Source organism: Phocoena sinus, chromosome 12 (assembly GCF_008692025.1).
Source record: "Phocoena sinus isolate mPhoSin1 chromosome 12, mPhoSin1.pri, whole genome shotgun sequence".
Classification (NCBI taxonomy): domain Eukaryota; kingdom Metazoa; phylum Chordata; class Mammalia; order Artiodactyla; family Phocoenidae; genus Phocoena; species Phocoena sinus.
The window spans coordinates 7,617,905-7,645,880 of NC_045774.1; the positions used below are offsets into that span (position 1 = coordinate 7,617,905).

At 51.7% G+C, this 27,976-nt stretch overlaps 1 protein-coding gene across 1 annotated transcript in view; it reads right to left on the reverse strand.

Moving 5' to 3' along the window:
* The window catches only part of LOC116763761 (solute carrier family 22 member 1-like), a 33,900-nt gene extending 11,704 nt beyond the window's left edge, over nt 1-22,196 (reverse strand). Inside the window, 9 exon segments of the mRNA XM_032651871.1 lie at nt 2,063-2,222; nt 2,225-2,271; nt 5,683-5,693; nt 5,822-5,925; nt 6,163-6,277; nt 7,456-7,624; nt 9,976-10,130; nt 15,435-15,538; nt 20,366-22,196. Coding sequence (XP_032507762.1) covers nt 2,063-2,222; nt 2,225-2,271; nt 5,683-5,693; nt 5,822-5,925; nt 6,163-6,277; nt 7,456-7,624; nt 9,976-10,130; nt 15,435-15,538; nt 20,366-20,776 — 1,276 coding nt within the window. The 5' untranslated portion in view covers nt 20,777-22,196.
* Between the last annotated feature and the right edge of the window lie 5,780 nt (nt 22,197-27,976).

The window sequence follows — 27,976 nt, forward strand, 5'->3', positions numbered from 1 at the left end:
CCTTTGATCGATTTGGCAAGATGCTCTCCTGGACGTGCACAGCATCCCTGCCCTCAGAGAACTGCCCTGCCTCTGTCAGCGCCGGGCCACTCTCCTCAGCAGCCAGAGGCCCAGTTAGAGCCACAGTCCCGCCGCGTGGCCGCCCTGTGCAGAGCCAGGTGGTTTCCTTCCATGATCGGGATAAAAGCCACACTGGCATCTCCTGCTAACCCCCGACCTCACTCTGGCTGTCCTCGCCCCCGCCTGCCCAGCCCCAGTCACAAGGGTCCCGCCGCTCCTCCTCCAGTGCCAGCTCTCCCCATCCACGGGGTCCTCGCTCTTGCTGCTCCCTGCCTGGAAAGCTCCTTCCCCGGATGTTTACATGGCTCGTCCCCACTTCATTTAGGTTTCCTAAGGCCACCTGTGACCCACCAGACAAAGAATTATCGCCCCGTCCCTCTCCCTCCTTCTCCTTCTCATCTAGAACATAAGCTCCACAAAACAGAAACTTTCTCTGCTTTGCTCACATCTGAGATCCTAGGGCCGAGGTGCCTGCTACATCAAGTGCATAGAAGGTAACTGAAATATTTTCTTGTTGCGGGGGGCGGGGTGGCAGTGAAGGTTATCATCTAATGTGATGGGGACTAAATGGGGGCAAGCAGAGAGGGCGGGCACTGGGAGGAGGGTCCTGGGGGGGTGCAGGACAGAGGGGGTGATGCCTGAGTTCCCTCTCAGCTTCGGCATCACCTAAGGTTTATCCCTGAGGTGATAAACGGTCTCAGACTAAGGCTCCCTCTCAGCACTCCATGCTGTTACTAAAAAATAAAAAATAATAAAAATAAAAATAAAAATCTGCCCATTCATTCCATTTTACCAGGATTCCAGAAAAAGGGAGATGGGGAGAAAATGGGTAAAATCGATTTCAGATGCACTCTGCCTCTTTTCCTGCCTTCTTTGTTCTCTCTCCACGAAAGGAGGGAGAAAAAACTTGACTTACATTTTTCCAATCTCTTTAAATTTCCAGCCTGATCTATAGAACCTGGTTCTTGAGAATACAGATTTTTACAGGACGTTTCCCGTAATATGCTATCCAAAGCCTGCCAAAACGACTCAAACCAATGGGCTCAGAGCACAAGGAATAAAAACGAAGAAAATAGAAAATCTGCCTTCGTATTTTTTTAACATTTCCAAAAGTAACAGATGAGAAAGGCAATTTATGTACTTAAATTAAAACCACCCAAATGAATCTCCTTTGGCTTATCTTGGATTGCTAAGAATTACGGAGTAAAGCACACGGGTACCAAAATGGCTGCCGTTAGAAAGGCTAGCAATACAAGCGTTGGTGAGGATGTGCAACCATGGGGATGCTCGTGCATCGCGGTGGGAGCGTGAATTGGTCCAACTGTATGGAAAGCTGTCGGCTATATCTGCTAAGACTTACATACGTCCCCTCGTAGCAAGGGAAATGACTGTCCACCGAAAAGATGTGCCTGAATGTTCATTGCAGCCTTAATCCCAATAGGCAGACACTGGAGGCCACACAACTGTCAATCAACAGTGGCGTGGATATATAGTGGGGTATTCATACACTGGGATGCCTCACGATAAGGGAAGAAGTACAAACTTCACCTCTCGTGACAACGTGGACGAACCTCGTGGACATAAGGATGAGCAAATGAAGTGAGGCCATACAGAGCACGCGTGGTATGGTTACCGTTTGTATGAAGTTCAAGAACAGTCAAGGGTAATCTGCAGCGGCAGAGACCAGAGTCGTGGTGACCCGTGCAGGGGTGGTGAATACTGATGGTCAAGGAGGGTGAGGAAACCTTCCGAGATGTTGGCAACGTTCTTTATCTTTTTGTAGGTCGTGGTGCCCAGGCATACCTACATGTAAAAATTCACTGGCTTGAACACTTATAATGGGCTCATTGTACGTATGTTATACCTCAACGTAAATGTTTTAAAAATGATTCTAGACTCAGGTAATGCCTTGTCTTTGTGTCTGTTCCAGAGGCTTATGAAAGAGTTAACACACTATTCCACAATTCAATGACCCGGAAGATGATGAAAGTGGACCACTCACCGTGTGAGATAAAGATCATGAGGAAGCAGGCTGCCCCCACCACCAGATTGGACCCAGCCAGCGGGTAGAGGCAGCCGAAGCGCTCGATGGTGACGAGGATGATGAAGGCCGCCGGGAATTCGACCAGAGCAGAGTAGAAGAAATCCAGATAGAGGTTCCCGAGCCGGTGACGCCCATGTGCATGATGAGGCCCTGGTAGAGTACGGGAGCTGGTGAGCCTGAGCAGGGAGGAGAGGCCGGGTCAAAGGCAAGCTCCTCGGAGGAGGGGAGATTTTAGGATTCTGGCTGGGAGGATAAAGGACACCGCGAGCTGGGTGTAGAATGTTCTAGAGCGATATGAGAAGAGGGGATCAAATCAAGAAAGGTGCCCTTGAGGGGCCCTCGATGAGACCCTCTTTTCACAATCTATGGGAGGGTGTGACTTACAGGATAGGTTCCCATTTTTCGAGAAATGGCAAAACAATGGTAGCTACTGTTTACCGCGCACCTGGGTGCTGGCCCTGCCCTGAGCACTGCATGTGCCCTACCTCATCAGATGCTCCAACGGCCTCCAAGGGGAAGGCAGGAGAAGGCAGTGGTGAGTGAGAGTTTCAGGAATCAGACTGTTGTACGAGCTGTGTGGTCTTAAGTAAGTTAACTAACCTCTCTGTGCCTCAATTCCTTCAGCTGTGAATTTGGGTTGTCTTGAGAATTCATTGAGGTAATGGACAAAACGTGCTCAGTATAGTTCCGGGCACAGAGTGGGCACTCAGTGAAGATGAGATTTTACTGCTGTCATTGCTGTCCTCTCCAAGGGCAAGGATCCAGAGCACAACAGGGTGGAGAAGTCCGGCCAAGTCTTTCCAGCTCCACAGTGGTCCTCCCTCCACACATCACCACCATCTTTAACAGGCATTATTCCCTTACTCTTTTTACCTCATATCCCGCTGCACGACCCCTTCATCCATGTTGGAGGAAAGAATAGCAGTGTCACAGAAAATGGCACACAGACCGATGGGGACCAGCACAGTCACTCCCACTCAGGGGGGAATTCAGAGAGTCCCACGTGTCACTTTTGTCAAACTACATAATTTTGGAACGTTGAATGATTCTATTGGTACAGTTTTCCTCACTATCCTTTGGGGATTGGTTCCAGGAGCCCCTGGGATACCACAAATCCAAGGATGCTCAAGACCCTTGTATAAATTGGGTAGTATTTGCATAGAACTTATGCACATCCTCCCGTACACTTGAAATCACCTCTAAATAACTTATTATACCTAATATAATGTAAATGCTATGTAAATAGTTGCTAGCATGCTGCAAATTCAAGTTTTGCTTTTGGGACTTCTGGAATTTTTTTCAGATATTTTGATCTGCAGTTGGTTGAATGCCCCAGATGCAGAACCTGCAGAATATGGAGGGTCGACTGTATTTACACTGTGAGAAGAGATTTAGGTGGATAAGAAATTATTTTTCTTATAGAAATGGCAATTGCCCATCAGCTCCAAAACTGAGATCACAGCGTATGTTTCTCATTACTATAGCCCCTGGTTTTATAAAGCTGCACCCAGAGAAGCATGGGATGCTTTTGTTTCTAGTCCTAAATTATTCCTGGTTGAACCAAAGGGTCAAGAATACAAGAAGAGGACTTCCCTGGTGGTCCAGTGGTTAAGAATCCGGCTTCCAATGCAGAGGACGCAGGTTCGATCCCTGATCGGGGAACTGAGATCCCACATGCTGCAGGGCAACTAAGCCCACGCGCCACAGCTACTGAGCCCACTTATCCTGCATGCTGTAACAAAGATCCTGTGTGCCACAACTAAGACCCGATGCAGCCAAATAAATAAATATTTTTTTAAAATGTAAATTAAAAAAAAAAGAATACAAGAAGGAAGGCCCTGGCAGCAACTCAGTGAGTTAAGATGAGCCCGGTAGGGTCCTCCATGCTGGTTAGCTTAGCCGGTTAAATGGGAATGGTCACCTTTAACCCACAAAGAGACTGATCCAAGAGAAAGGAATGGAGAACCCTGAATTTTCTGTCGAAAAAGACCCCCAAAAAAACAAACAAAAAACTAGCAACAGTTAACAAATGTGCAGGGCTGCCATCTTTTGGCAGGACCCACGAATTGCATGCACACATTAAAACACAAACAGCAATTTGTAGCTGTCAGGCATAAGCCCTTTATACATATTCTCTCATTAATTCTTCCAACAGGCCTGTGAGTAGGTCCTATCATTACATCCACTGGCTGATGAGGAAACTGAGTCACAGAGATCACGAAGCTGCCTGACAGTCACACAGCCTGGAAGTGATGGGCACCCCTCCTGAGATGCTGTGATCAATGGAGTGGATGGAGGGCGGGGGGAGGGGAAGGGAAAGCAGGAGAAGGGGTCCAGGGGCCAGGGCGCGTGAGGTCTTGTAGGAAAGAATCTGGTTTCTTCTCGGTGGACTAGGAAGCCGGTGAGGATGTGGACGAGGGGGTGACCCGGGCCATGACCTTTGCCTGCTTTGTGAGCAGTTCCTGGGGGGACAGGAGTCGGGGCAGACCACCAGCGAGGAGGCTGCCGCAACAACATGGACGAGAGATCACGACACTCAAAGGGGGACCTGAGAGAGCAGGTGACGGGGAATGGCAGAGTCTCAGTATATTTTCAAGACAGAGCAGAATCTGCCCAAGGATTGCGTGGAGGGGCGTAAGACAGCAGAGGGGACACCTTGACAGGAGTGCTTAGGGGATGGGAGTGGGCCGTGGAGTAATATAGGAGGGGAGCGAGCCTTCCTATCTGCAGAGGCCCGGGCCTCCACACCGAAGAGACGTTGCTGAGTCGAATACTGAGCATGATGAGAAATGCACCAGGCACCTGGAGTATTTGCAGAGGCCCATCACGTAGTGGGCACGGGACTCCGGGGCCTGCCCGGAGACACAGTGACTGGGGCTGCCGGGACAGGGTCAGGTTAGCCTGGGATGGATTCTGTGGAACAGCGGTCATTCATTCAACCTTCAGCAAATATTTACTGAGGGTGCCAGGGGCTGCCCTCTTAGTTGGAACCCTTATCTCATGGAAGGGCACACAAGTGCAGGACAGCAGAGCGACTCCAGTGGAAGGGAAGCCCAGGGTCCAGCTACTCAGCCCAGGCATTCGGGGAGTAACTGAATAACCTCCCTCGTGCTGACGAGAAAGCCCTGATGTCAGGAGCTGACCCGGCACCCCTTGAGGAAAGAGCACGGAGACCCCGTCTCCAGGTAGCTCCCTGGGAGGTGGATGCAGCCCTGGGGGTGTGCCGGGGGTACATGGGTGAATCTGGATGTGGATGTGAGTTTCCTAATCGGGGGGTGAAAAAAAGCACTGATACTCTCATCGGGGTCTATAAAGGTCTTAGATGCGGGGAAGGGCTCTTCCTCCGTGAAAGCACCAAGAGCCACTGACATCTCATCCACCTTCTGACGCTATGTCAAGACTCGGCTACTCCCCAAAGGTGAGACGTGTGGGATTTGAGGCAACCTTGAGAAGCCTCCGTCCAGCTTACTGTTGACCTCTCCTATGTAAGAATTTCTTCTTACTAAAATGAGGTCCTTCCTCTACTATGCAGTCCTCAGGGGAGAAATCAGGTGTCTTTTTAAGGGCTCTCTGACCACTGGAAAACCATCTGGAAATTCCTTTCCATGCTTCTCTTTTTCCACCTGAGCTGTTCCACTGTCTTTAACTTGTACCCGGGTATGCAGGTAAGCCCACCAGTTCCATCTGGGGACAGGCGTCAGAAAGGGCCCTTACCACAGGTACATCAGGATGAATGTGTGCTTCCTCAGGTGCGGCGTGCGGAACAGGTCTACAAACGAGGGGCTCAGCTTTTCAGTGACATCCTCTCTGAGAGACAGCATCTAGGAAGGAGTCAGGGCGTCAGCTGCATCCAAGCTGCCGTGAGCAGGAAACGCCATCAGGGCCCCCTTTCCCGGCCCCCGCCCCGAGGTCGGTCCTCGCATGGCTGCCCGCCACACCCATCACCCCAAATGTCACCAGTGCCCTCTTGCCTCCCAAGGCAGCCCCACAGGCATGCTCTAAGTCATAAATGCAACCCAAAGTTCAGTGATGGGAGAAACCCTCTGCTAGGCTGTCACCTTTAGATCAGCAGGAGGTAATTTCCCATTCTTCTGGGCTATGTGGTCCATTATCTTTACGGCTTGAGTGTTTCTCTTTTGCGATAACAGCCATCGGGGAGACTCGGGCACAAACCTGTGGACACACATCATCACGTCGTCTCATTTTCTGCGGAGCTCATCTGATGTTAAGCCCCGATCAGGCGCTCACGCTGGGACTGTGATTCCTCAAGCGTCTGGTGGACGAGCATCTGGGGCCACTGTGTGCTGGCCCAGAGAGCCCACACAGGAGCTCTGTGAGTCACTCGTGCTCTTAGTGCCACCTGCTAAGATTTACGGACCAGAAGAGAACCATCGCTTCCTATGTACCCTTCATCCGGTGGGGCGGGGGTCCCATTCTCTCCTGGAAGCCAGCAGCCCTTCTCCCCACCCCAGGAACTCTCTCACACATAATAGATGCTCCACACGCCCCACCCCTTGCGATACAGCAGCTGCCTCCTTGTAAGACAGGGGCTGTGGAACATGTCTCAAAATATTTCCAAAACAAAATAAACTATAGTCATTTTTTTTTTAGCATCGAGTACACCATGGTGTTTATTTCAAATGGGACAGGGATGTTATAAAGTCAAAGATTGGGAATCTCTGGTCATCTGAAAACACCCAGGTGTAGTCTCACCCAGCCCGGCCATCGGGACTCAGCCAGGGGGTCCCGTCACTGGAGGGCCCCTTGTTTCACACTGACAAGGAGGAAGCAGGCTCTTCCCGAACGGGAGTGTACTTACAGCCGCAGGTTTGAGAAACTGGGTGGACTCGATGCCTCCCACAGAAAAGATCTGCTCGCAGCAAAACGGTGACGAAAGCTGCATGAACGCGATCGTTCTCTCCACAAACCTCTCTGCTACCACGCACCCGCCCACCGACCCCCGCTTCCCTCTCCCACAATAAAAACTCAGCTGTCTAGTTGCCCCTCCCTTCACCCTGCCAAGGGCTGACAGCTAATAAGATTAACAGCTCACTTGAACGGGTTTTGTTCAAAAACGGTTTAATGTGCACACTCCCCAAAGATCATTTCATCCCTTCATTCACTCGACAGACAGCAGATGCCTCCTTTGTGACTCGGTGCCCTTGTGTCTGACTCGTAGCATCCCAGCCTCTATCTTGGGGACGCGAGTTGAAAGCAGCTCTATTTGAGGGCAGCGCCCCGGGGGAATGTGACAGAGCTCCCCAAACGGCACAGATGGCTGTAAGCCCCAGGCCTGCGGGTAGGGCCGCCCTGGCCGCCGGGAAGACGGGGTCCCCGCGAGGACACAGTACCAGTAGCACAGCGGGAGGAGGAAGGTGGGCAGAGACACGGCCAGCTGGAGCCAGCGCCAGTGAGGGACAGCGTAGGCCAGCCCGGAGAGCAGCACGAGCCCCACCGTGAACGCCACCTGGTAGAGGATCGCCACCGTTCTTCTGTAGCCCAAGCCCACGAATTCTGTGACTGAAACAGGAGAAGCGTCACTGGTGGGCTCCACCGAGGAGAGAAGCCAGGGCGGCGCGCCCCCGCCTCCTCCGTGCGCCTCTGGGGCTCCTTCCCCAAACGCCCTTCCGTCTCCTCCCCACGAGGCCCAGTCCTTTTGCCCCGGCTCTCCTGCAGCCGCCCCTTATTGAAACCCCCCATCTGCCGTCTGGAGTTCTCCTTTTCACGGGGCAGGATTCAGTCTGCCGGGCTCTCTTCCCCGGAGCCTTCCTCCCATCGGCTCCAGGCCGAGCTGGACTATTTTCCACGACCCCCGGGAGCGCTCGTTAATTTCACGACGGTCTTTGCGTGCCCGCCAGGGACCTGGCCCTGTTGTGGGTGTTTGGATGTACCGTGAGCTCAGTCGGCAGAGTCCTGCCCTCCTAAGCCCGCATTCTCAGGAGAGATGGTGGACGACACACACAAGTGAGAAGTCACAGCCGGGTCATAACGCGCTGCGCGCTGTGCGGAGAGAAAAGGCAGATGGCCCGAGGGGATTCAGGAGAGTCCAGGGTGGAGGGGGTGCAGATTTTCAGAGAGCAGTGGGGTGGAGCTCGTGCATGACATTTGAGCCAAGACCTGCAACAGGTGAGGGAGTTTAGCCGAACACAGAAGGGCGAAGCGAGTTCCAGGCAGAGGAAACAGCAGCGCAGTGGCCCTGTGGACAAGGACCCCCGTCAGTGGGGCAATGCGCCCTCCTGGGGGCCCTCATAGGCTTGCCCAGAACATTGGCTTCCACTGCGGGAAACGCAGAGCCGCCGCGGCACAGGGGTGACGCGATCCCACGTCTATTAAAGGCTCACTGTGCTGCTGCCTGTAGGTGCCACGGGGAGACCACCGTGGAGGTGAGGTGACGCTGGTGTTTGGGAGCCGTGGAGACAGCAGAGGAGTGAGATGATGGGGTTCCGGAGGGATTTTGAAAGTAAAGGGGACAGCAGGGCTGGGGAGGGGGGCACAGGTGGGACAGACTGGGGGATGGGGGAGCACAGTCTCCTGGGTCCTGCCACGTTGAGGGGTCGGGAAGCAGAGGAGGAGCCAATACAGGGGACTGCGCAGGAGCCGCGCGCACAGGACCAGGGGGTGTGTGGCCCACAGCAAGCGGGGACAGCCGCGGGAAGAACGAGGCCAGGAGTAGCTGTCGCTCCACCGCGGGTAAATGGGGTTCCCGGTGGGTCTCCCTTTCTCTCTAGCCTTTGAGCTCCTTGAAGGAGGACGGGGGCCTTATCTCTCTTGGCAGCCCATCTCGCCCGCTGCCTGCCAAATGGCAGCAGGTGCGCGCGCTGCAGGGAGGAGTCTGGGGCGGGCATCCCTCGAGGCTACACCTGGGGCACTTCATCTACCTCACAGCCTTGTCATTCCCGTGCAGAGGATCCTGAGGCATGGAGAGGTTATGGAGCTTGTCTGTAAGACCACACCGCCGGTCAGTGTAGATTTGACCTTAAAATTAATCCTCTTCACCGTGGGCCAAGTAGTGCCCGTTCAGCATATAGGCAGCTGGGCTCTCACTAGATATGTGCTGAACTCACTACACTTAACCAGCGTGTTCATGGTTTCTCAAGGGAGGAATATGATTTTTCTTGGCTCTAGTGAACCATTTCTCAGGATGCCAAGCCATAGGACTTCGTTTTCAGAGATGGCAAGACATGGCAGAAATGCGGATTACCCTCACTGCTGTCTGATGTGCCCAAAAACCGGCTGAGGGAAGCACAGATGGTTCTTATGCTACCTTCTTCTAAGGAAGTATTTTTCATTTTCTATTCTTACCCTTCAGAGAAAATTTGAAAAAAAAAAACAGTATATAGAAGTACATTGCTTTGCACTTCACTTTTAAAAATCATTATGTTTATCTCTTCTTTTATTTCCTCTGTGTCTTCTCTCCTAACTGTTTAGTGTCCTTCAAACCAGTTGAGTTTGTTGTATTCACTTTAAAAGATGCTGGTTCTTTCATATTTAAAATGTTAAAATACTCTCCCACCTGTCTCCCCTTCCTGCACACCCCCATCGTTGTAACATCACATGTGATCTTCTTTTCCCAAACGGATTAGTTGATAGGAAACACTGATTTATTAAAGTGGTTATGTAAGTGTCTCTCAAACAAAAAGAAAGAGAGCGTGCAAGAGAGAGAGAGAAGGAGGCCATCCTGACAGCATGCCCAGCCCTAGTCATGCAGACAACAAATACAGCTAGAATGACCACACTTTCTCTAGACCCTGCAAACATCCTCTTCCCCAAAAAAACCCACCTCCACATTTGGCTTCATCCCATTCTACCCCACTACCTGACTTCCGTGGCTCCTTAAAGTGTGTGGAAACCTCAGGCCAGTGGATGCTTACTCAAGGTGTAGCCAGCCGTCCAGCTGCCCTTGCTGACCAGCCCCTGCCCCAGGCGGAAGAGCAGCAGGGACGTGTAGTCTGGAGCAACGGCCGTCAGGACGCCCAAGATGGCGCTGATGAGGGTGGTGGCCAAGAGGCATACTTTACGGCCAAACCTTCAGAGGCAAGGAGACAGCGAGGTGAGGTGAGTATTGAGTATTCACAGGGACGATGGAACAGCAAGTGTCTCTCGTGGGAGACAAGACAGTTTTTCTGAGGGACCACGCAGTCCGTTGATCACTGCCCCTCCTCAAAGCCTGACCTGGTCCATCCTCAGTGAACAGCGACCAGTGGCTCTTGCGGGGTTCATTAAGCCACTCTGAAGAGGAATCCTGAGCGCTCTCAGCAACATGGCATCTCAGCCAAGGATGAGTGGCCTCCCTCACGGACTCTCCTACTTCTCAGACTCATCTCCTCTCATTACCTTTGTATTTAACAGACCGTATTTTTATTAACAGGGTGCACCAGAAACCAGGCTTTCCCCCCACATAGTTAGTCTTATCGATGGTCATACTAGTTTTTCTGGGAAAACCTTCAGTTCTAATAGTATAAATATTTTTTAATAAATTTATTTATTTTATTTATTTTTGGCTGCGTTGGGTCTTCGTTGCTGCGTGTGGGATTTTTCTAGGTGCTGTGAGCGAGGGCTACTCTTTGTTGCAGTGTGTGGACGTCACATTGCGGTGGCTTCTCTTGTTGTGGAGCACGGGCTCTAGAGCACAGGCTCAGTAGTTGTGGCACACAGGCTTAGTTGCTCCGCGGCATGTGGGATCTTCCCAGACCAGGGCTCAAACCCATGTCCCCTGTATTGGCAGGTGGATTCTTAATCACTGCACCACCAGGAAAGCCCCAAATAGGATAACTATTGAAAAGCTTTTTTCCCTTCCTTTTTCATGAATAAAATGGGCAAATTATTTGCTAAAACTTCATCCCATAATTGTGCTTTATTGATTTGATCTTTTAAATCTTATCCCACATTCTCTGGCAGTAAGGCAAGGAAGGAAAGGACCAACCTCTTATGTGGTTACATTGAACTTGCCCACACCCAGGATCTCTCCCCACCAGGCCCAGCAAGCCCTCTGCCTTTCCCTGTCATCCTACTTCCTGGCTTCCAGCATGTCTACTTCATTTATCTACTCCATGTCTTCTTGCCTCAAACTTCTATATAGAGACACTTCTTGTCTGAAGCCCACATCTTCTTACCCAAGAATGTTCAGACATAATAGTACCAGCATCCGTTTTCTCCTGTGTCTCCTCCCAAAGGCAGCCTCACCCACTGCACTTGGGTCCAGCCCTTGACTGAGCCCCTTTGGTTCCTTGCTCTCTCCATGATATTGGTCTCATCTTCCTGGACCCTTCACCTCTCCACTTCCCCATTTCCTTCACAGCTATCTTGTTTTAAAGAGTCATCTACGCAATGATCTAAAACCTATGGGATGCAGCAAAAACAGTTTTAAGAGGGAAGTTTATAGTGATACAAGCCTACCTCAGGAAACAAGAAAAATCTCAAATAAACAACCTAACCTTACACCTAAAGGAACTAGAAAAAGAACAGATAAAACCCAAGTTAGTAGAAGGAAAGAAATGATAAAGATCAGAGCAGAAATAAGTGTAATAGAGACTAAGAAAGCAATAGAAAAAGTCAATGAAACTAAGAGCAGGTTCTTTGAAAAGATAAACAAAATTGATAAATCTTTAGCCAGACTCATCAAGAAAAAGAGACAGAGGGCTCAAATTAATAAAATCAGAAATGAAAAAGAAGTTACAACTGATACCACAGAAATACAAAGGATCGTAAGAGATTACTATGAATCATCATACACCAATAAAATGAACAACCTGGAAGAAATGGATAAACTTCTAGAAATATACAATCTCTCAAGGCTGAATCATGAAGAAATAGAAAATATGAACAGATCAATTACCAGTAATGAAATGGACTCAGTAATTAAAAAAAAAATTTCCCAACAAACAAAAACCCAGGACCAGACAGCTTCACAGGTGAATTCTACCAAACGTTTAAAGAAGAGTTAACACCTATGCTGTTCAAACTATTCCAGAAAATTGAAGAGAAAGGAATGCTTCCAAGCTCATTCTAAGAGGCCAGCATCACCCTGATACTGAAATCAGTCAAAGACACCATAAAAAGAGAAAATTACAGGCCAATATCACTGATGAACATAGATGCAAAAGTTTTCAACAAAATATTAGTAAACCAAATACAACAATATATTAAAAAAAAATCATACACCATGATCAAGCAGGATTTATCTCAGGGATACAAGGATGGTTCCATATCTGCAAATCAATCAATGTGATACACCACATTAACAAACTGAAGAATAAAAACCATATGATAATCTCAATAGGTACAGAAAAGGCTTTTGACAAAATTCAACCTCCATTTATAATGGAGAACTCTCCAGAAAGTAAGCATAGAGGGAACATACCTCAACATAATAAAGGCCATATATGACAAACACACAGCCAACATCATACTCAGTGGTGAAAAGCTGAAAGAAATTCCTCTAAGATCAGGAACAAGACAAGGATGTCCACTCTCACCATTTTTACTCAACGTGATATTGGAAGTGCTAGCCACAGCAATCAGACGAAAAAGAAAGAAAGAAAAGAGAAAGAAAAAGAAAGAAAGAAAGAAAAGAGAAAGAAAAAGAAAGAAAGAAAGAAAAGAGAAAGAAAAAGAAAGAAAGAAAGAAAAGAGAAAGAAAAAGAAAGAAAGAAAAGAGAAAGAAAAAGAAAGAAAGAAAGAAAAGAGAAAGAAAAAGAAAGAAAGAAAGAAAGAAAAGAAAGAAGAAAGGAATCCAACAGAAGTAAAACAGTCACTGCAGAAGACATACTATATGTAGAAAATCCTAAAGATGCCACCAAAACAACTATTAGAACTAATCCATGAATTCAGCAGTTACAGGCTACAAAATTAATATACAGAAATCTGTTGCATTTTTATACAGTAATGACAAACTATCAGAAAGAGAAATTAAGGAAACAATCCCATTTACAGTTGCATCAAAAAAAATAAAATACCTAGGAATAAATCTAACCAAAGAAGTAAAAGATGTGTACTCAGGAAACTACAAGACATTGATGAAAACATTGAAGACAATACAAAAAAATGGAAAGATATACTGTGCTCATGGATTGGAAGAATACTTCATTCAAGGCAATCTACAGATTCAACACAGTGTATTGAATTCAATACAATACAATACCATAGAATACCAATAACATTTTTCATGTAAGTAGAACAAATAATTCTAAAATTTGTATGGAAACACAAAAGACTCCAAATAGCCAAAACCATCTTGAGAAAGAAGAACAAAGCTGGAGGTATCAGGCTCCCTGATTTCAAAATATACTACAAAGCCACTGTAATCAAAACACTATGGTACTGGCACAAAAACAGGCACATAGATCAGTGGAACAGAATAGAGAGCCCAGAAATAAGCCCACACTTATATGTCAATTAGTCTATGAAAAAGGGGACAAGAATATACAATAAGAAAAAGACAGCCTCCTCAATAACTGATGGTGGGAAAACTGGACAGCTCCATGCAAAAGAATCAAACTAGACTACTTTCTCACACTATATACAAAAATAAACACAAAATGAATTAAAGACTTAAATGTAAGACCTGAAACTACAAAACTCCTGGAAGCAAACATAGGCAGTAGGCTCTTTGACATCAGTCTTAGCAATATTTCTCGGATATGTCTCCTCAGGCAAGGAAAACAAAAGCAAAAACAAACAAATGGTACTCCATCAAACTAAAAAGCTTTTGCACAGCAAAAGAAACTATCAACAAAATGAAAAGGCTGTCTACAGAATGGAAGAAGATATTTGCAAACAATATATCTGATAAGAGGTTAATATCCAAAATATATAAAGAGCTCATACAACTCAATATCAAAAAAACAAACAACCAGATTTTAAAATGGTCAGGGGATCTGGATAGACATTGTTCCAACGAAGACATACAGATGGCCAACAAACACATGAAGAGATGCTCAACATCACTAACCATCAGGGAAATGCAAATCAAAACTACAAGATATCACCTCACACCTATCAGAATGGCTATTATCAAAAAGACAATAAATAACAAGTGTTGACAAGGATGTGGAGAAAAGGGAACCTTAGTACACTGTTGGTGGGAATGTAAATTGATGCAGCCACTATGGAAAACAGTGTGGAGTTTCTTCCAAAAATTTAAAATGGAACTACCATACAATCCAACAGTTCCACATCTGGGTATTTTTCCAAAGAAAATAAAAACACGAATTCAAAAAGGTATCTGCACCTCTACGTTTATGGCAGCATTATTTACAATAGCCAATATATGGAAGCAACCTAAATGTCCATCAATCAATGAATGAATAAAGATTTGCTGTGTGTGTGTGTGTGTATACATTATATATATATATAATAATGCAATATTACTCAGCCCTAGAAAAGAATAAATTTGTGACAACATAGATGGACGTAGAGGGTATTATGTTAAGTGAAAGTAGTCAGACAGAGAAAGACATATACCATGTGATCTCACTCATATGTGGAAGTTAAGAAACAAAACAAATATATATTTTTTAAACTCATACATGAAAATTATCTACTCCTGAAAATAAATAAATAAATGCTAAAAATATTCTAATCTATTGTGACTGAAAACTTCACTCCAACTTCTTCCCACGTTAAGGTGAAATTCACATGCTTTAAGGAAATACTGGGGGGGGGGGTGTGGGGAAGAGTCATCCACACACAAAAATCCACTCTCTCATCTCTCACTTACCTTCCACTGACACTGCCATTGCCCACCAACTTCTACATGTGGATCTTCTCTCCATATGCCCTCTCCTAGCTTATCTCAGACACGGTTTATAGCTTTAAATACCAATTGCCGGTGACAAATCCCAAGTATTTAACTCTAGCCCAAACCTCATAATCCAGCTGCCTACTTGGCACCTCTTCTCTGTCTCACAGGCTACTCTGAACACATCTCCAATCTTACCACTTCCAAGACAGAACTCTTGCTTTGCTCCCACCCCCTTCACCCCAAAAAGCAGCAACCGAGGCTGTTCCTAACCCGTTCTGTCCCATCTCAAAAAATGGCCCCACCCACCTCCACCCATCTGCTAGACACAAACAGTGGCTTTGTCCCCCTTCCTCTCAGCCCCACACCCCAGCTATACACTCTGCGTGCAGTTTCAACCTCTGAAATCCATCCTAAATCCCCACCTGCCTCCGTCCTGCTGCCCCACAAAGTCCATAGCACTCACTGCCATGTCTTGTCTCCCTCAACTTCTGCAAAGATTCCCACTGGTCACATTCTCCCGCCATTGGCCCCTAAAGTCCATTCTCTCCACGGTGTTGATGTTGTTTAGTCGGATCGGCCTTTACGTACCTGTCTGCAATGTAGCCGGCGCCCAGAGAGCCCAGGAAGAAGCCCACATTCACACAGGACTGAAAGAGGTCCACCTTCCAAGAGTCATCGCACACCAGGTTAAACTGCGGGTCACACCGCGGTCGGAGGGGCCGAAAACACAAGACCGTTTGTAAGTCAGACTACACCTTCCATCCTCCCTCCGGACAACGTAAACGTACCACACAAAATGTGGGATTCCCCCAGGTGCTTCACACCTTTTTCTCTTTACCACATTTTCATAAGACAAATTCAAGGTTTCTGGTGAATCTCAGTCAATGTCATTATATGCCTAGTATCTTTATCGTGGCTTTACCCTCAATATACACTAAAGAGGCTGTTGTCAAGTGCCACTGACAGTTACCAAAAGACAGCATGGCCAAAAGGGAAGGTTTCTAAAGGAAATACAGCAAAGTAATTATCCACAGACATAAACGTGGTAAAATAAATGTTTTCCAGAGTTGGTCAAGGCCCTTAATTAAGCACATATTAATTATATGTTTAATTATGTAAATTCTACCAGTAATTATGTAAACTGGTCATGACTGATGGAGCTGAGCGTCAACACGAGAATCGCTGAGCAAAGACACACAGTCCCGGCGGTGGGAGCTTCTAGGGAGCAGCCTGTGTGCTACAGTGTGCAGGGAGTGGGGTGGGGGGGACCCAGGGGTGGCAGGAGACTCGGAGGGAGGGATTGAGGGGGAAAGACCTAGGCAGAGGCAGGAGCGGGTCCCCTGGGGAAAGACACTGGTGTGTGTGGGGTTCCGTCCATGCCTGGCACATGCGTGCTGATGCCCACACGCCTGGGCAAGCTGGGAGGCCCGAGTGCGGGAGCATCACCGCTTAGAGCTCAGAGGTGCAGAAAGCAGGACAGCGCCCCAGGGACGCGAGAGGGGCTGGGGGGTAGCAGCCGGGGCCCTCACCTCCCCATTCCTGGCACAGCACCAGCTGGGTGGTGTCCAGGGACACTTTGGATTCATGGTTCCGCCCCACCAGGTGACACTGTGGGGTGTGATGCAGGGAGGTCACTTAGCAACTTTGGGCCTTAGTCTCCCAGTTTCCCAGTCTGATAGGTGTGTGACGCCCATCCTGTCACCATCACAGAGCTAGTGCAGGCACTGCAGGGACAAATCATGTGCAAATGGTTTGGTAGATAACAAACCATTTAACTTTTTCCGTGGAGGCTTTGTTACCCGCCACCTTTAAAAATCTAAAGTTGCCTACACGAGCCATGCCCTTTTCCTGGTCCCGGGGATCCATCGTGAGCACTGTTAAAAATAAAACACAGGTAAAACTCCTTGCTACCACTGGACTTTCAGAAACTAATACTGAGCTCGCGCTACCATCTGTCTCATGCCCAGAGCCCGCTGTCCGCTCGCAAGAGTAGCTCAGATCTGAGAGACAGGATGAGATACCAGTCACTCCCATTCTCTGCCGGTCCAGGGGTTTATTCCCTTTAAAATTCAGCTGAAAACACACCCTCGCCAGGAAACTCCTCCTGCAGATCTTTGGCTTTCCTGCTCCCTGGTCCCTGTCAGCAGAATGCGGGGGAGGCCACTCCTGGGTGTTATCTAGCTGTCCCAGGTCTGCACCTGCAGCGCCTCTTTGCAGCCTCCGCCCACTCCGCCCAAGACGACTTTCTGTGCATTCTAGATTTCACCAAAGCCGCAGGGCACCGTTTTTTTTGCCCTGGGTTTGTTCTACTCTTTGCAGTCAGCATCTTTGTAAGATGTCCCTGCCACCCTTCCTGAAATGCCCTGGGTGCCATCCTTCCTCGGGGACGTGCAGAAGCCAGAGTGTTCACGGAGCTCAAGGAAGGGGCACCCGGCCTTCCCTGCTAACCCCGCCTTCCCTGAGGACTCTGCCCCCAGCTGCGCTGAGGGTCTCGGCCTGGAGGCACCTGCAAGGCTCGTGAGCCTGCCTGGCCCTGTGCTCCCAAACCCTGCCACTGCCCCCAGACACTTTTGTGCCACCAGGAAGACAAGCCTGGCCCCTGGGGAAAGCCTGGGGCTGCACAGGGGGAGTGCAGGATGGGGTGTCCTAGGCCGGGTCACCGTCCCTGCTGGGATTTCACTGGGACCAGGCCGTGTGGTGGGAATACAACCTATAGAGCAGTACAGTATTCACCAAGCTCGCCCGAGCACAGAATCACCCAGCGTCCTCGTTAGAATACAGGTTCCCATGGATCCTGTCTCAGCAGATACAAATCAGAATCCAGGTGATCCCTGGGATCAGGCGAGGTTGGAAACGGCACATTCCTGCCCCAGATGGACCCTGACCTCCGCCCCCAGGACGAGGCGGGGAGCGGAGCCGGGTATTCAAACAGGTCTCCTCATCGTCCTCCCTTAAGCCAGTTCCAATGTCCAAGGCAAGGCCAAGTTAAAGATTATTTCTGCAGAAATGAACAACAAAGGTGAATTCTCCCCAAATTAAGCTTCAGCTTTGGATGAGAAGAGGGGGCAAAAGGGGTTTTGAGGCAGTGGGAAGGGAGAGTTAGAGGGAAGCCCACTCCTTCCGGGAGAAATTGTGCTCCCGCTGCTGACCTCAGGGCCCGCGCTCTCATGGCCCTTCATCGCCTCCAGCCGGGCCCCACCGGCCCTCACACTCCGCGGGTCCCCAGATGAGCTCTACCCTACGGCCCCTCGGCTCGCCCTCTCAGGCCTCCCCAACGCTGGATCGTAGGGCAACTGGAAGCCCACAGTTGGCCAATCGTTTCTGTGTCCCCTCCTCTCCAAGTCCACGGCCCCGCTCAGGCCACCTCCTGGCCAGGCTCCCAGGCCTGCACAGACTGCCGCTGCCCTGTGTTCCAGCCTCAGTTTTCAGGAGCTCGGTTCCCCTTCCTTCCCAGCCAGAACCCTCTGGCAAATTGGCCCCCAGCCCCTGCCGGGCCTGTGTCTCTTAAATCGGTTCTTCTTTTCATTCCTGTGGCAACCATGTTGGTTGACAGTCCCACCGGGACTCATGTCTCGGCCTCCTCAGGCTCTCCCCGCCTGACGAAGCCCCCAGCCCCACGCCCACCAGCGCCTGGACCATCCCCAAGGTCCAGCGAGGACGGTCTCTGTCCTCTGCCTGACCAGCAAGCTCCCTTGTTTGGCACGAAGGCAGGATGGCCAGATTTAGAGAAAAAAAAAAATACATGGTGCCCTGTTGAATTGGAATTTCAGATAAACAACTCTTGTTTTAGTGTAAGTGTGCCCCCTGCAGTGTTTGCATTCTCCGCCTCGGTCGTATTCCCAGGTATTGCACGACATCTGTAGCAAATGTCGTGTAATACCTGGGACTTAATTATCCTAAAAAAGTGTTCGTTGTTGACCTGAAATTCAAATTTAACGGGCGTCCTGTATTTTATCTGGTGATCTGGTAAGGACTCAGTGCTCTGGCCTGAAGGTGAGCTGGCACCACCACTCTCCCCTGGGACTCCTCTACTGGACCCTGGATTCCAATCAATTTAACAGCTCGTTGCTGTCCGAATGCAGCACCGGCTCCCTCTCCCCTGAGCTTCGGCTCACGCTTCCCCGCCCACTCTGTTCCCCCTCCTTGCTGCTCAAAATACCACCCGAGGCTCCATTCAAATGCTACCTCCTAAGGACCTACTGTCTAGCACAGGGAACTAGACTCAATATTTTGTAATAATCTTAAAGGAAAAAGAATCTGAAAAAAAATCGATATGTAGGTATGTATACCTGAATCACTTTGCTGTACACCTGAAACTAACACAACCTTGTACATTAACTATACTTCAATTTTTTAAAAAATGCCACCTCCTCCTGGAAGACCCCCATGATCAGCTCAGTAGCTGAGATCCCCCTCCTTAGAGCCCACTGGCCCCTCCGCATCTCCCACACATGGTCTGGGATGCCAGTCTTACTCTCACCACTGCCATCTGTCCCTCACTCCCTGGAGACTGCAAACTCCTTAAACCTCATAGGCTGCTTCTCTGTCTCCCTCCTGGCATCACACCCAGTGCCCAAACAGAGGAAAAGCTCGGAATACGTTTACTGAATGAACAGATGGAGGAGTGAGTGGATGAATTCTTGTATCTGATCCTTTCCAAGCAGAGTATACTGCAGACACAGAGAACAATACTTCCCCGTCCTGGTCTGTTTCTAGATTCCCAGTGCCCACGCTTGTCACGGTACAACACTTTCCAAAGGGTCCATGAAGGAAAAAAAGCCTGGTGCCTTTTTACTAAAATATTTGCGAAGAAAACGCTCAGATAACTCATTAAACTGTGCAGGCAAAGCCTTTGCCGCCATCTCCCTCCCCCGTGGGCCGTCCGTGGGACACCCAGCGTAGCTCGGCTTGTCTGGTCAACACCTTCATGCTGACCCCTGTGAGGGCAGGACATTATCATCGCTGGTTTACTGATGAGGAAACTAAGGCTCAGAGAGGTTGAGTAACCTACTTAGTTTCGCTCAGCCAATCCGGGGCATGGCTGGGATTCTGTCTGACTCCAGGGCAGCTTCCACCCAGCTCAGAGGCCAGTGTTTAGCTGTCACGTGTCCATGGCTCTTGAATGCAGCAGGCGGGTCGGGGGTGGGGGGGGCGCTTCACAACTCTAATAGTGGGGAAACTAGACCCCAGGTGAATTCTGCAGGCCTGCCGAGGAGCCAGTGGGGCAGAGAGAAGAGGAGCCCCGGTCTCCCCAGAGACCCGTGTCCAAACAACCCAGCTCAGCCCGGCTCTCGATGGTCTCTCCTCAGTTTCTTCCTTTAACACCCAGAGTCCGTGCAGGATTAAACAAGAGAAGAATCCCGAGTGCCCAGCCTGGAGCCCGCTGATGCTAGAGTTCAGTGAACACAGCCCCGTCTCCCTCTTTCCTGCCGTGAAGCTGAACCTTGTAGTCTTCGTCATATATTTCCTCCCTGGCCCTGGAACCCACGGGCTCGGCCCAGTGCAGGGCCTGCACGTACCTCGGTCACGACGGAGGAGCCGGGCGTGTCGTACACCCAGCCGTACCGACAGGGGCCCAGAGGCAGGAGGCTGCTGTTGGCGGCCAGGCCGGCCAGCGGGTCCACGCAGCCGAGGGCGCTCTGGTTCCAGTCCACCTCATAGCGGCGGCACTGGCGGGGGAAGGCCTGGCCCTCGGGCCCGGGGCCCGGCACCGTGTAGTTGAGCTCCTCGGCCGGGCTCCAGCCGCATCGACGGCTCAGCTCGGGCACCCCGGGGCTCCGGCAGCGGTGGTCCGGGGTGAAGGCCAGGAAGACGATGCCCACGTAGATGGGGGCGAAGGCGGCAGAGAGCAGGCATAGGGTCAGGAAGGCTTGCTTCTGGAACCAGCCAAACTCCCCGACCTGCTCCAGAGCGTCGTCCACGGTGAGCATGGCTGAAGCACCACCCTCATAGCTCTGACCAGACCTCTTCGGCCGCAGGGCCCAGGGTCAGCGTCTCATGTGGCTTTCTGTGCAATGGGCTGGTCTGAAATCAACTTGCTGTCTAAGCGTAACAGCCCTGGAAGGCAACCAACTGGAAATAATCTTTCACCCTGCGGTACGGGTTTCAGGCAAGGGCGGGAGGATGACGGGCCAAATCGTTTGCTGGGCCAGGGAGTCCCCTGGGCTGAGGGCCTAATTCTGTCGAGTTGGAGTTCAAAGAGTAAGAGCAGTGAGCAAGGGCGCCGTGAGCCTCCCTGCACTCTCTTCCAAAGGGATTACGTACTTTAAAACTCTTTATCATCCGGATAAACCAAAGACAGCAGCTGGCCGCCGGGCACAGCTACAGGACCTATTACTTGTGATTGGCATCTGATGCAGGGTGGAGTGAGGGTCCGGTTGGGGTGATGGGAGAGCCAAGCCCTCCAGACGGACCCGTCTCCCTACCTCCTTGTCCCAACGTAGGACGACCGTGTTCTCTGGGACCCACGTGGGACTTCACCCAGCTTCACTGCGTCCCCAGGCAGGCTCCCGGCTGCTGGACTGCACCCTGAATCCCCAGGAAAGAGGGCCAACGGGGCCGTCTGGGCACAGACCTCCATGGCCCCGGCCAGAGGTGCTGATAGAAGACCTCAAAGAGCCCCAGGCAGAAAACACCTCCCCCTCCCCCCAGCTCAGCCCAGACCTTCAGGCCACGTCCCTCCCTGTGCACACAGGAGGGACAGATAACAGATGCAGGGGCTGCCCGTGCACCGTCTCGTTCCTGGGACTCTCGCCTCTTCACTCCGTGGACAATGGGAGCTGGCCACCGGCTGGCCTGGTAATACAGCCCGCTTCAGGGAACTGCAGCTCTGCAAACCACCCCTCCTCACCTGGACTGAGCGCTCACTGCTGGGGAGGGAAGGAAGAGTGCTGGGGGCAAACCTCCCCAAGGCAGGGCCTCGGCAGGCCCAGGCCAGGCGCTGAGTTAGATAATAGGAACTATATCTTGGTCTCCCCCCACCCGCCCTGTTCCTGGCATGGGGCCCCTGAAACCCTTGACATTTCCTAGCCATAGGAGTGCCTTCCGCTCAGCGAGGTGGCCCCAGGTGTGCTCCTGGATGGCTCCTGGCCACAGGAAAGACCAAGCCGTGGTTAGAGACTTGGAACTTTCAGCCCTGCCCCCATTCTCTTGAGCGGGGAGAAGGGCTGAAACTGGGGTTCGTGCTGACGACGTGGCGAAGTGTCCATTAGAATCTCAGTAGCCAGGGTTCGGAGCGAACACACCCACACACCCCAGCCCCACGGGGACAGCAACTCCCGCACTGGGAGCCTCGCCGACCTCGCCTGTGTACCTCCTCTTCCGGCTGTCCCCTGATGCTTCGCCACATCCGCTAATACACTGGTGAACAAATCAGTGTCTCCTGTCTTCTCTGAGCCGCTCTAGCAAATCACTTGAGTCCAAAGGGGGAAGAGGTCATGGGACCCTGATTTACGGCTAAGTCGGACAGAAGTGTGGGTAACCCGGGCACCTAACAGAGATTGGCATCTGAGGGGCAGGGGCAGTGTCGTGGGTCCGAGCCCTTAACCTGCGGGGTCTGATGCTCTCTCCAGGTAGATGGCGTCAGAAGTGGGCTACACTGTGGGACACTCTGCTGGTGTTGCAGAGAAGTGTTTGGCGTGGGGCAAACACCCCACATTTGGTGACCAAAAGTGAAGTGTCCTGTGTGAGGAGTGAAGGGGACTCCCGGGAGAAGGGAGAGCTGGGTTCTCCCTGCACTGGAGGAAGCGACTGGGTTTTTCTAACACAACCAGCCCCAAATGCACGGGCTCCCCTGACATGAGTCCTTGGCTTGGGAAGCAGCCAGGGTGCGATCCTGCCCCCAACACAACCTGGGGAGGAAGCGGGACCCTCCCTGCCCCCGCCTCCCCGGCCAGACCAACACCACTGCCCACTTTTCTCCAGGGAGAGAGCGCCCTCCGGCTCTCCGTGGCCTGGGAGCTCTGTTTTCCTCTTGGACCGGAGAGCAGGGAGGCCCTCCCCTTGCCCTGCATCACTCCCTCCCCCCGGTCTCCCAGCCCCTGGTCCAGGCTCACATCGGGGTGGCCGGGTCCTCCTGGGCTCAGGTCGCAGAGGGCAGAAGCGACCAAGGCCCGTGGGTAAGCACCAGCTGGGGAAGGCCGGTGCCACCGTCCTCACTGGCCTCTCGGGTGACGGCCAGGCTCCTCGCTGATCTTGATATTTATGTGATCTTGCGAGAACCCTCGAGTTACCCACGTGTTAGAGACAAGAAACCAAGGCCCCAGAGGTCAGTCCCTTGTCTACTGTCACGCTGCTGGCTCGAAAGCCCCAGGGCCAGTGACCAGCGACCAAGTTTCCAGGACTCTTGCGCTGCCACTCAACTTGCCCAACGGCCAGTGAAACACAGATTTCACGCAAATACGCTTCTTTTGTTCCAGGACAGTTCACCCCAGGCCTTGGGACCTCCTGAGGCCTCAGAGGTAAGAAGAGAGGCCGGGCTCCCCTCCGGGAAAACAGAGAAGGAAGAGGCGTTAGGGGCAAGCCCAGATCTGCAGGTGAAAACCCGGCCACCAGGGCTCCCGAGGTTCAGGTGACCCGCACAGTGGTGTGATTTCACCACGACCGGCCTGACTTTCCAGAAGGGCTGTGGGAGAACGGGCCTGCCTGCCACCCTGCGATCCCGGCCCTGGAGCTCCTGACCCTGCCGCCACTGGGCATCCCCCACCCCCCAGGCTGTGCTGCAGTGGGGCGGGCACGGTGTGGACCGCGGCTGCCCCTGCACCGAACCCCAGGGTCGCTGTTTCCCTCTCTGTGCTGTCAGGAGGGGACCGTCCTGGTGGAGCAGACCTCTCCTCTCAGCCCCTGACCCCGGCACCTTCCTCCAAAGCAGCGCCGCTCAGTAAGGCCATTAGGGGACAGGTGGTAAATACGCCAGGGAGCACGGAAACGGCCAGAAGCGTGGGAGCAGCACGGGAGGCCGCCGGGAGGCTCCAGCCTGGCCATCAAAGGCCCAGCCTTTCTTAGGGGCACGGACTGTCCCTCACACCCCAGGCTCCTCCCCAAAGCCAGCGGCCAGCTCCGATGGTTCTGCTTTGCCTGTACCCAAGCCACTGACACAGAAGGCTGCCAGGCAGGATGCTCCCACCCAGGCCTCAATCAGGGGACAAAGCAGAGGCGTCCTCGGCCTCCACCTTGTCCTCACCTGTCCCAGGACACAGGCAGCAGAAGCCGGCCATTATTACATCCCTACTTACCCTCCCCACCTCCAGAGCTCAGAGGGCCGAGTGCGCACAGATGCCACCACTGAGGCCGGGGTTCCTGGGACGTGGGCTAGCCCACGAGTGCAGGCAGGAGCCAGTTCGGTTCTATTCCTGATGAGGCTCCAACATTCCAGGGCGGGGTAGCCTCGAGACACTGTGTGGAAGCCTTGTCCAAGGGAAGCCGCTCAGCCCTCAGCTACCCACTGCCCTGTCCCCGCAAAGGGACCCACTCACTCACCCACTGCACAAAGTAGAGCGCCTACTGTCTGCCAGGCTCTGCTCTGGGCACTGAGGACGCAGCAGTGAACGAAGAAACAAACATCTCAGAGCAGAGGTCTGTACTCAGCAAGGGACATGCTAGACTGTATCATAGTAGGTGGGAAGAGCGACGGAGAAGATCTTAAGCAGGAAGGTGCGGGCTGTGACCGCAGAACCAGTGGTCAGGGATGACCTCTCAGAGGTGATGTGAGCCTTGAGGGAGGGAGGAGGGCGAGCCCTGCGGATGGAGGAAGAGTGTTCCAGAAAGAGGGGCCAGCAAGAGCAGGGGCCCGGCGGGCTTAGCGAGGAGGCCAGCAGGACTGCCGGAGAGCCAGCGTAGGGAGCAAAAGGACGGACGCCGGAGGGGCCACGGGCCAGGGCACAGGGCTCTGCAGGCCCCGCCGGGACTGGGGCTTTACCCTGCGGGCCCCCGGAGACAGTCTGAGCCTGAGCAAGAGGCCGGGATGGAAAGAAGCAAACTCAGGATATGATTGAAGGTAGAGAGGAAGGGATTTGCTGACGGACTGGGTGTGGGTATGAGAGCAAGGGAGGGGTCCAGAGGCACCAAGGCGTTTGGCCTGAGCATCTGGAAGGACTGGCTTGCCCTTAACCGAGGGGACTAGTCTGGGGGCTGCTGTGAACCGGGCCACGTCCAAAGAGCGTGTGGACGGCGCATGGGAGAGGGGCTTTGGAGTCAGCGAGCCGTTCAAAGCCTGCTTCCATCAGCACCAAGCTGTACACTGTTCATCTTCTAAGCCTTAATCCTCACGACTGCAAAATGGGTCTGCACCTGCCCCACCCCACGGCACGGCTATGCGGATCAGAAAGCCTGGGGCGGGAGGTAAGCTTTTCTGTAAAGGGCCCCGTGGTAAACGCCTGGGCGTAGTGGTCTTTCTGGGCCGTCTGGTCTCTGCAGCTGCTCCCCTTCAGTCCAAGTGCTAATGCAGCCCTGGATGAGACGTAAATGAACACGTGCACCCAGCTGCCCATAGAGCTTCATTTCGGCACATGGAAATTTTAGTTTCATCCAATTCTCATGTGCCACGTAATATTCTTCTTCCTTTAATTTTTTTGGACCATTTAAAAACATAAACCCCATGCTTAGCTTGTGGGCCGAACCAACTCAGGTGGGACACAGCAGATGGACTTAAAGCTCAGGCCTTGGGTCGGGGTGAACTGTTGTTGTGACAGCAGGGGAGAGAGTCCGATGACTCCTCCTGGCTGTGCACAAATGCACAACTTCCCCCTCTTGGATGACATGCATTTCCCAGACTGGTCTCTGGTGAAAATCCAAAACAGAAAAAAAGAAGAGACAGTTAAGGGAATTCCCTGGTGGTCCAGTGGTTAGGACTCCTTGATTCCATTGCAGGGGGCATGGGTTCAATCCCTGGCCAGGGAACTAAGATTCCGCATGCCATGGGGCCAAAAAAAAAAAAATTAAATTAAATTTAAAAAAGAAAAGACAGTTAAAGGAAGAGACTCAGGACCATGGGACTCAGAAACACTCTATTTTGCTCACAACTGCCAAGCTCCACTGTGCCCAGCAGATAGAAAGCATTCAAGAAACAGTTCTTACATTTATGACTGGATCTAATTTTACGGGTGTGCCAGCACTGTGTGTGTATGTGTGCGTGTGTGTACAATCGTAGGGGTGTTCCTAAGGGGTGTTCAGAGGTTCCCAGAAGCCTGGCCTGAAAAGCATCTGTGTTCCCCACCTCCTGAGTGGACTGTAGCTTCTGTTCCCAGTTAGGGGCTGAACTGTGCTCTCCTTCACCCCAAACTCACATGCTGAAGCCCTAACCCCAGTACTTCAGAATTTGGAAACAGGGTCTTTAAAGAGGTAATCAAGTTAAAACGAGGTCAGTAGGTTGCGCCCTAAACTTATACATAGAGTTTCTTATTTATATACAGGAGATTAGGACACAGACACACACAGAGGGCAGGGCGACCATGTGAATACCCGGAGGAAGGCGGCCGTCTGCAAGCCAAGGAGAGAGGCCTCAGGGGGAACCAGCCCTGCCAACACCTTGACCTCAGACTTCCAGCCTCCAGGACCGTGAGAAAATTAATTTCTGTTGTTTAAGCCCCAGTCTGTGGGCCCTTCTCTCCCACCAAAAACGATGCTGATGCACTGAGGGCGGACCAAACACCAGCTGTTACTTCTCAGTCTCCATGCTAACCCAGTAAAGCAGGAAGCTCTCTCTCCTCAGCTGAGAATCCAAGCTAAGTAACTAACTTGCAGGAGCTACTTGGATGCAAAGCCAACGCCAAGCCTGACCCCCCCCTTCACAACCAACCCACCGGCCTCCTCCAGCCTCATTCCCACCCGTGAACTGGCCTCTGAGGGGCTAGTATACACGGGCAGTTAAGGGTGCAAATCCTGAGCCAGAATAACTTGGTTCAAATGCCATCTCCGTCGTTCACCAGCTGTGACCTTAGACTGACTGCCTAACCCTCAGGGCCTCAGTTTTCCATCTGCAAAATGGGATACCAGGAGTATCCACTCTACGGGGTTGCCATGAGGATTAGATGAGTTGGTATCTGTCAACTGCCTGGCACACAGTTAAAGGTGTATCCGTGCCAGCTACCACCCCAGGGCCCTGCACCTGTGGGCACAACTGTAGCCTGCATCGTGGCTCAGGAGGTGTGCTAGCATCTCTCATGGTACCTGGCCTGAGAGACTCTCAGGACTGTTTGCGTGGATCTCCTGCATAGTGTTTTCAGGAAATCCCAGGAAAGGCAACTGGCGTGGGCCATGACGGGCATGAAAGGCAGTGAAAGGTCACGTAGGGCAGCCCGGCCTAGGGGCCAGTGCCTGGCACAGCCATGGGGTTGCCCTCCATGAGTCTCATCACTGCCCGGCCGCTCTGGGAGGCTGTGAGCTCCTGGAGGCCAGAGGCTGGGCCTCTGATCTCTGGATTAATTCCTGTAGCAAAGCACCGTGGGCTGGGTGGCTTAAGCAACAGAAATACGTGGCCTCACAGATCTGGGTGCCAGAAGTCCAGAATTCAGGTGTCAGCAGGGTTGGCTGCTACTGAGGGCCGAGCGAAGGCTGTCCCAGGCCTCCGTCCTTGCCCCATGGATGGCGGGCTCCTCCCTGTCTCCTCACACCTCTTCCGCCGGTGCCGTCTGTCCCTGTGTCCAAATTTCCCCTTTTTATAAGAACACAGCCCTAGTGTGTTAGGACTGACCCCACTGACCTCACTTGATCACCCCAGTAAAGACCCTGTCTCCATGCCACATTCAGAGGTACTGGGGTTAGTACTTCAACATGTGGGTTTTGGGGAGACGAGATTCAACCCGTAACAACGTCTATACCCCAGTATTCAAATGAGGGGAAATAAATGAAGGATGGGGTCAGAGCACCATTTCAGTGGTTCCAGTACAGTGGTCCATTGGTATCCACAGGAGGCCGGTGCCAGGGACCCCCACGTGTCCTGAAATCCGGGGATGCTCAAGCCCAGAGTCACCCTCCTCCATACTCACAGCTCGGCATCCACGGATTCGGCCAACCACAGAGCGTGTAGCACTGTGGTATCTATTGAAAAAAGCTCACGTCTAAGTGGACCCGTGCAGTTCAAACCCGTGTTGCTCAAGGGTCAACTGTACTTCAAGATCAGGGCTCAGGGTCAC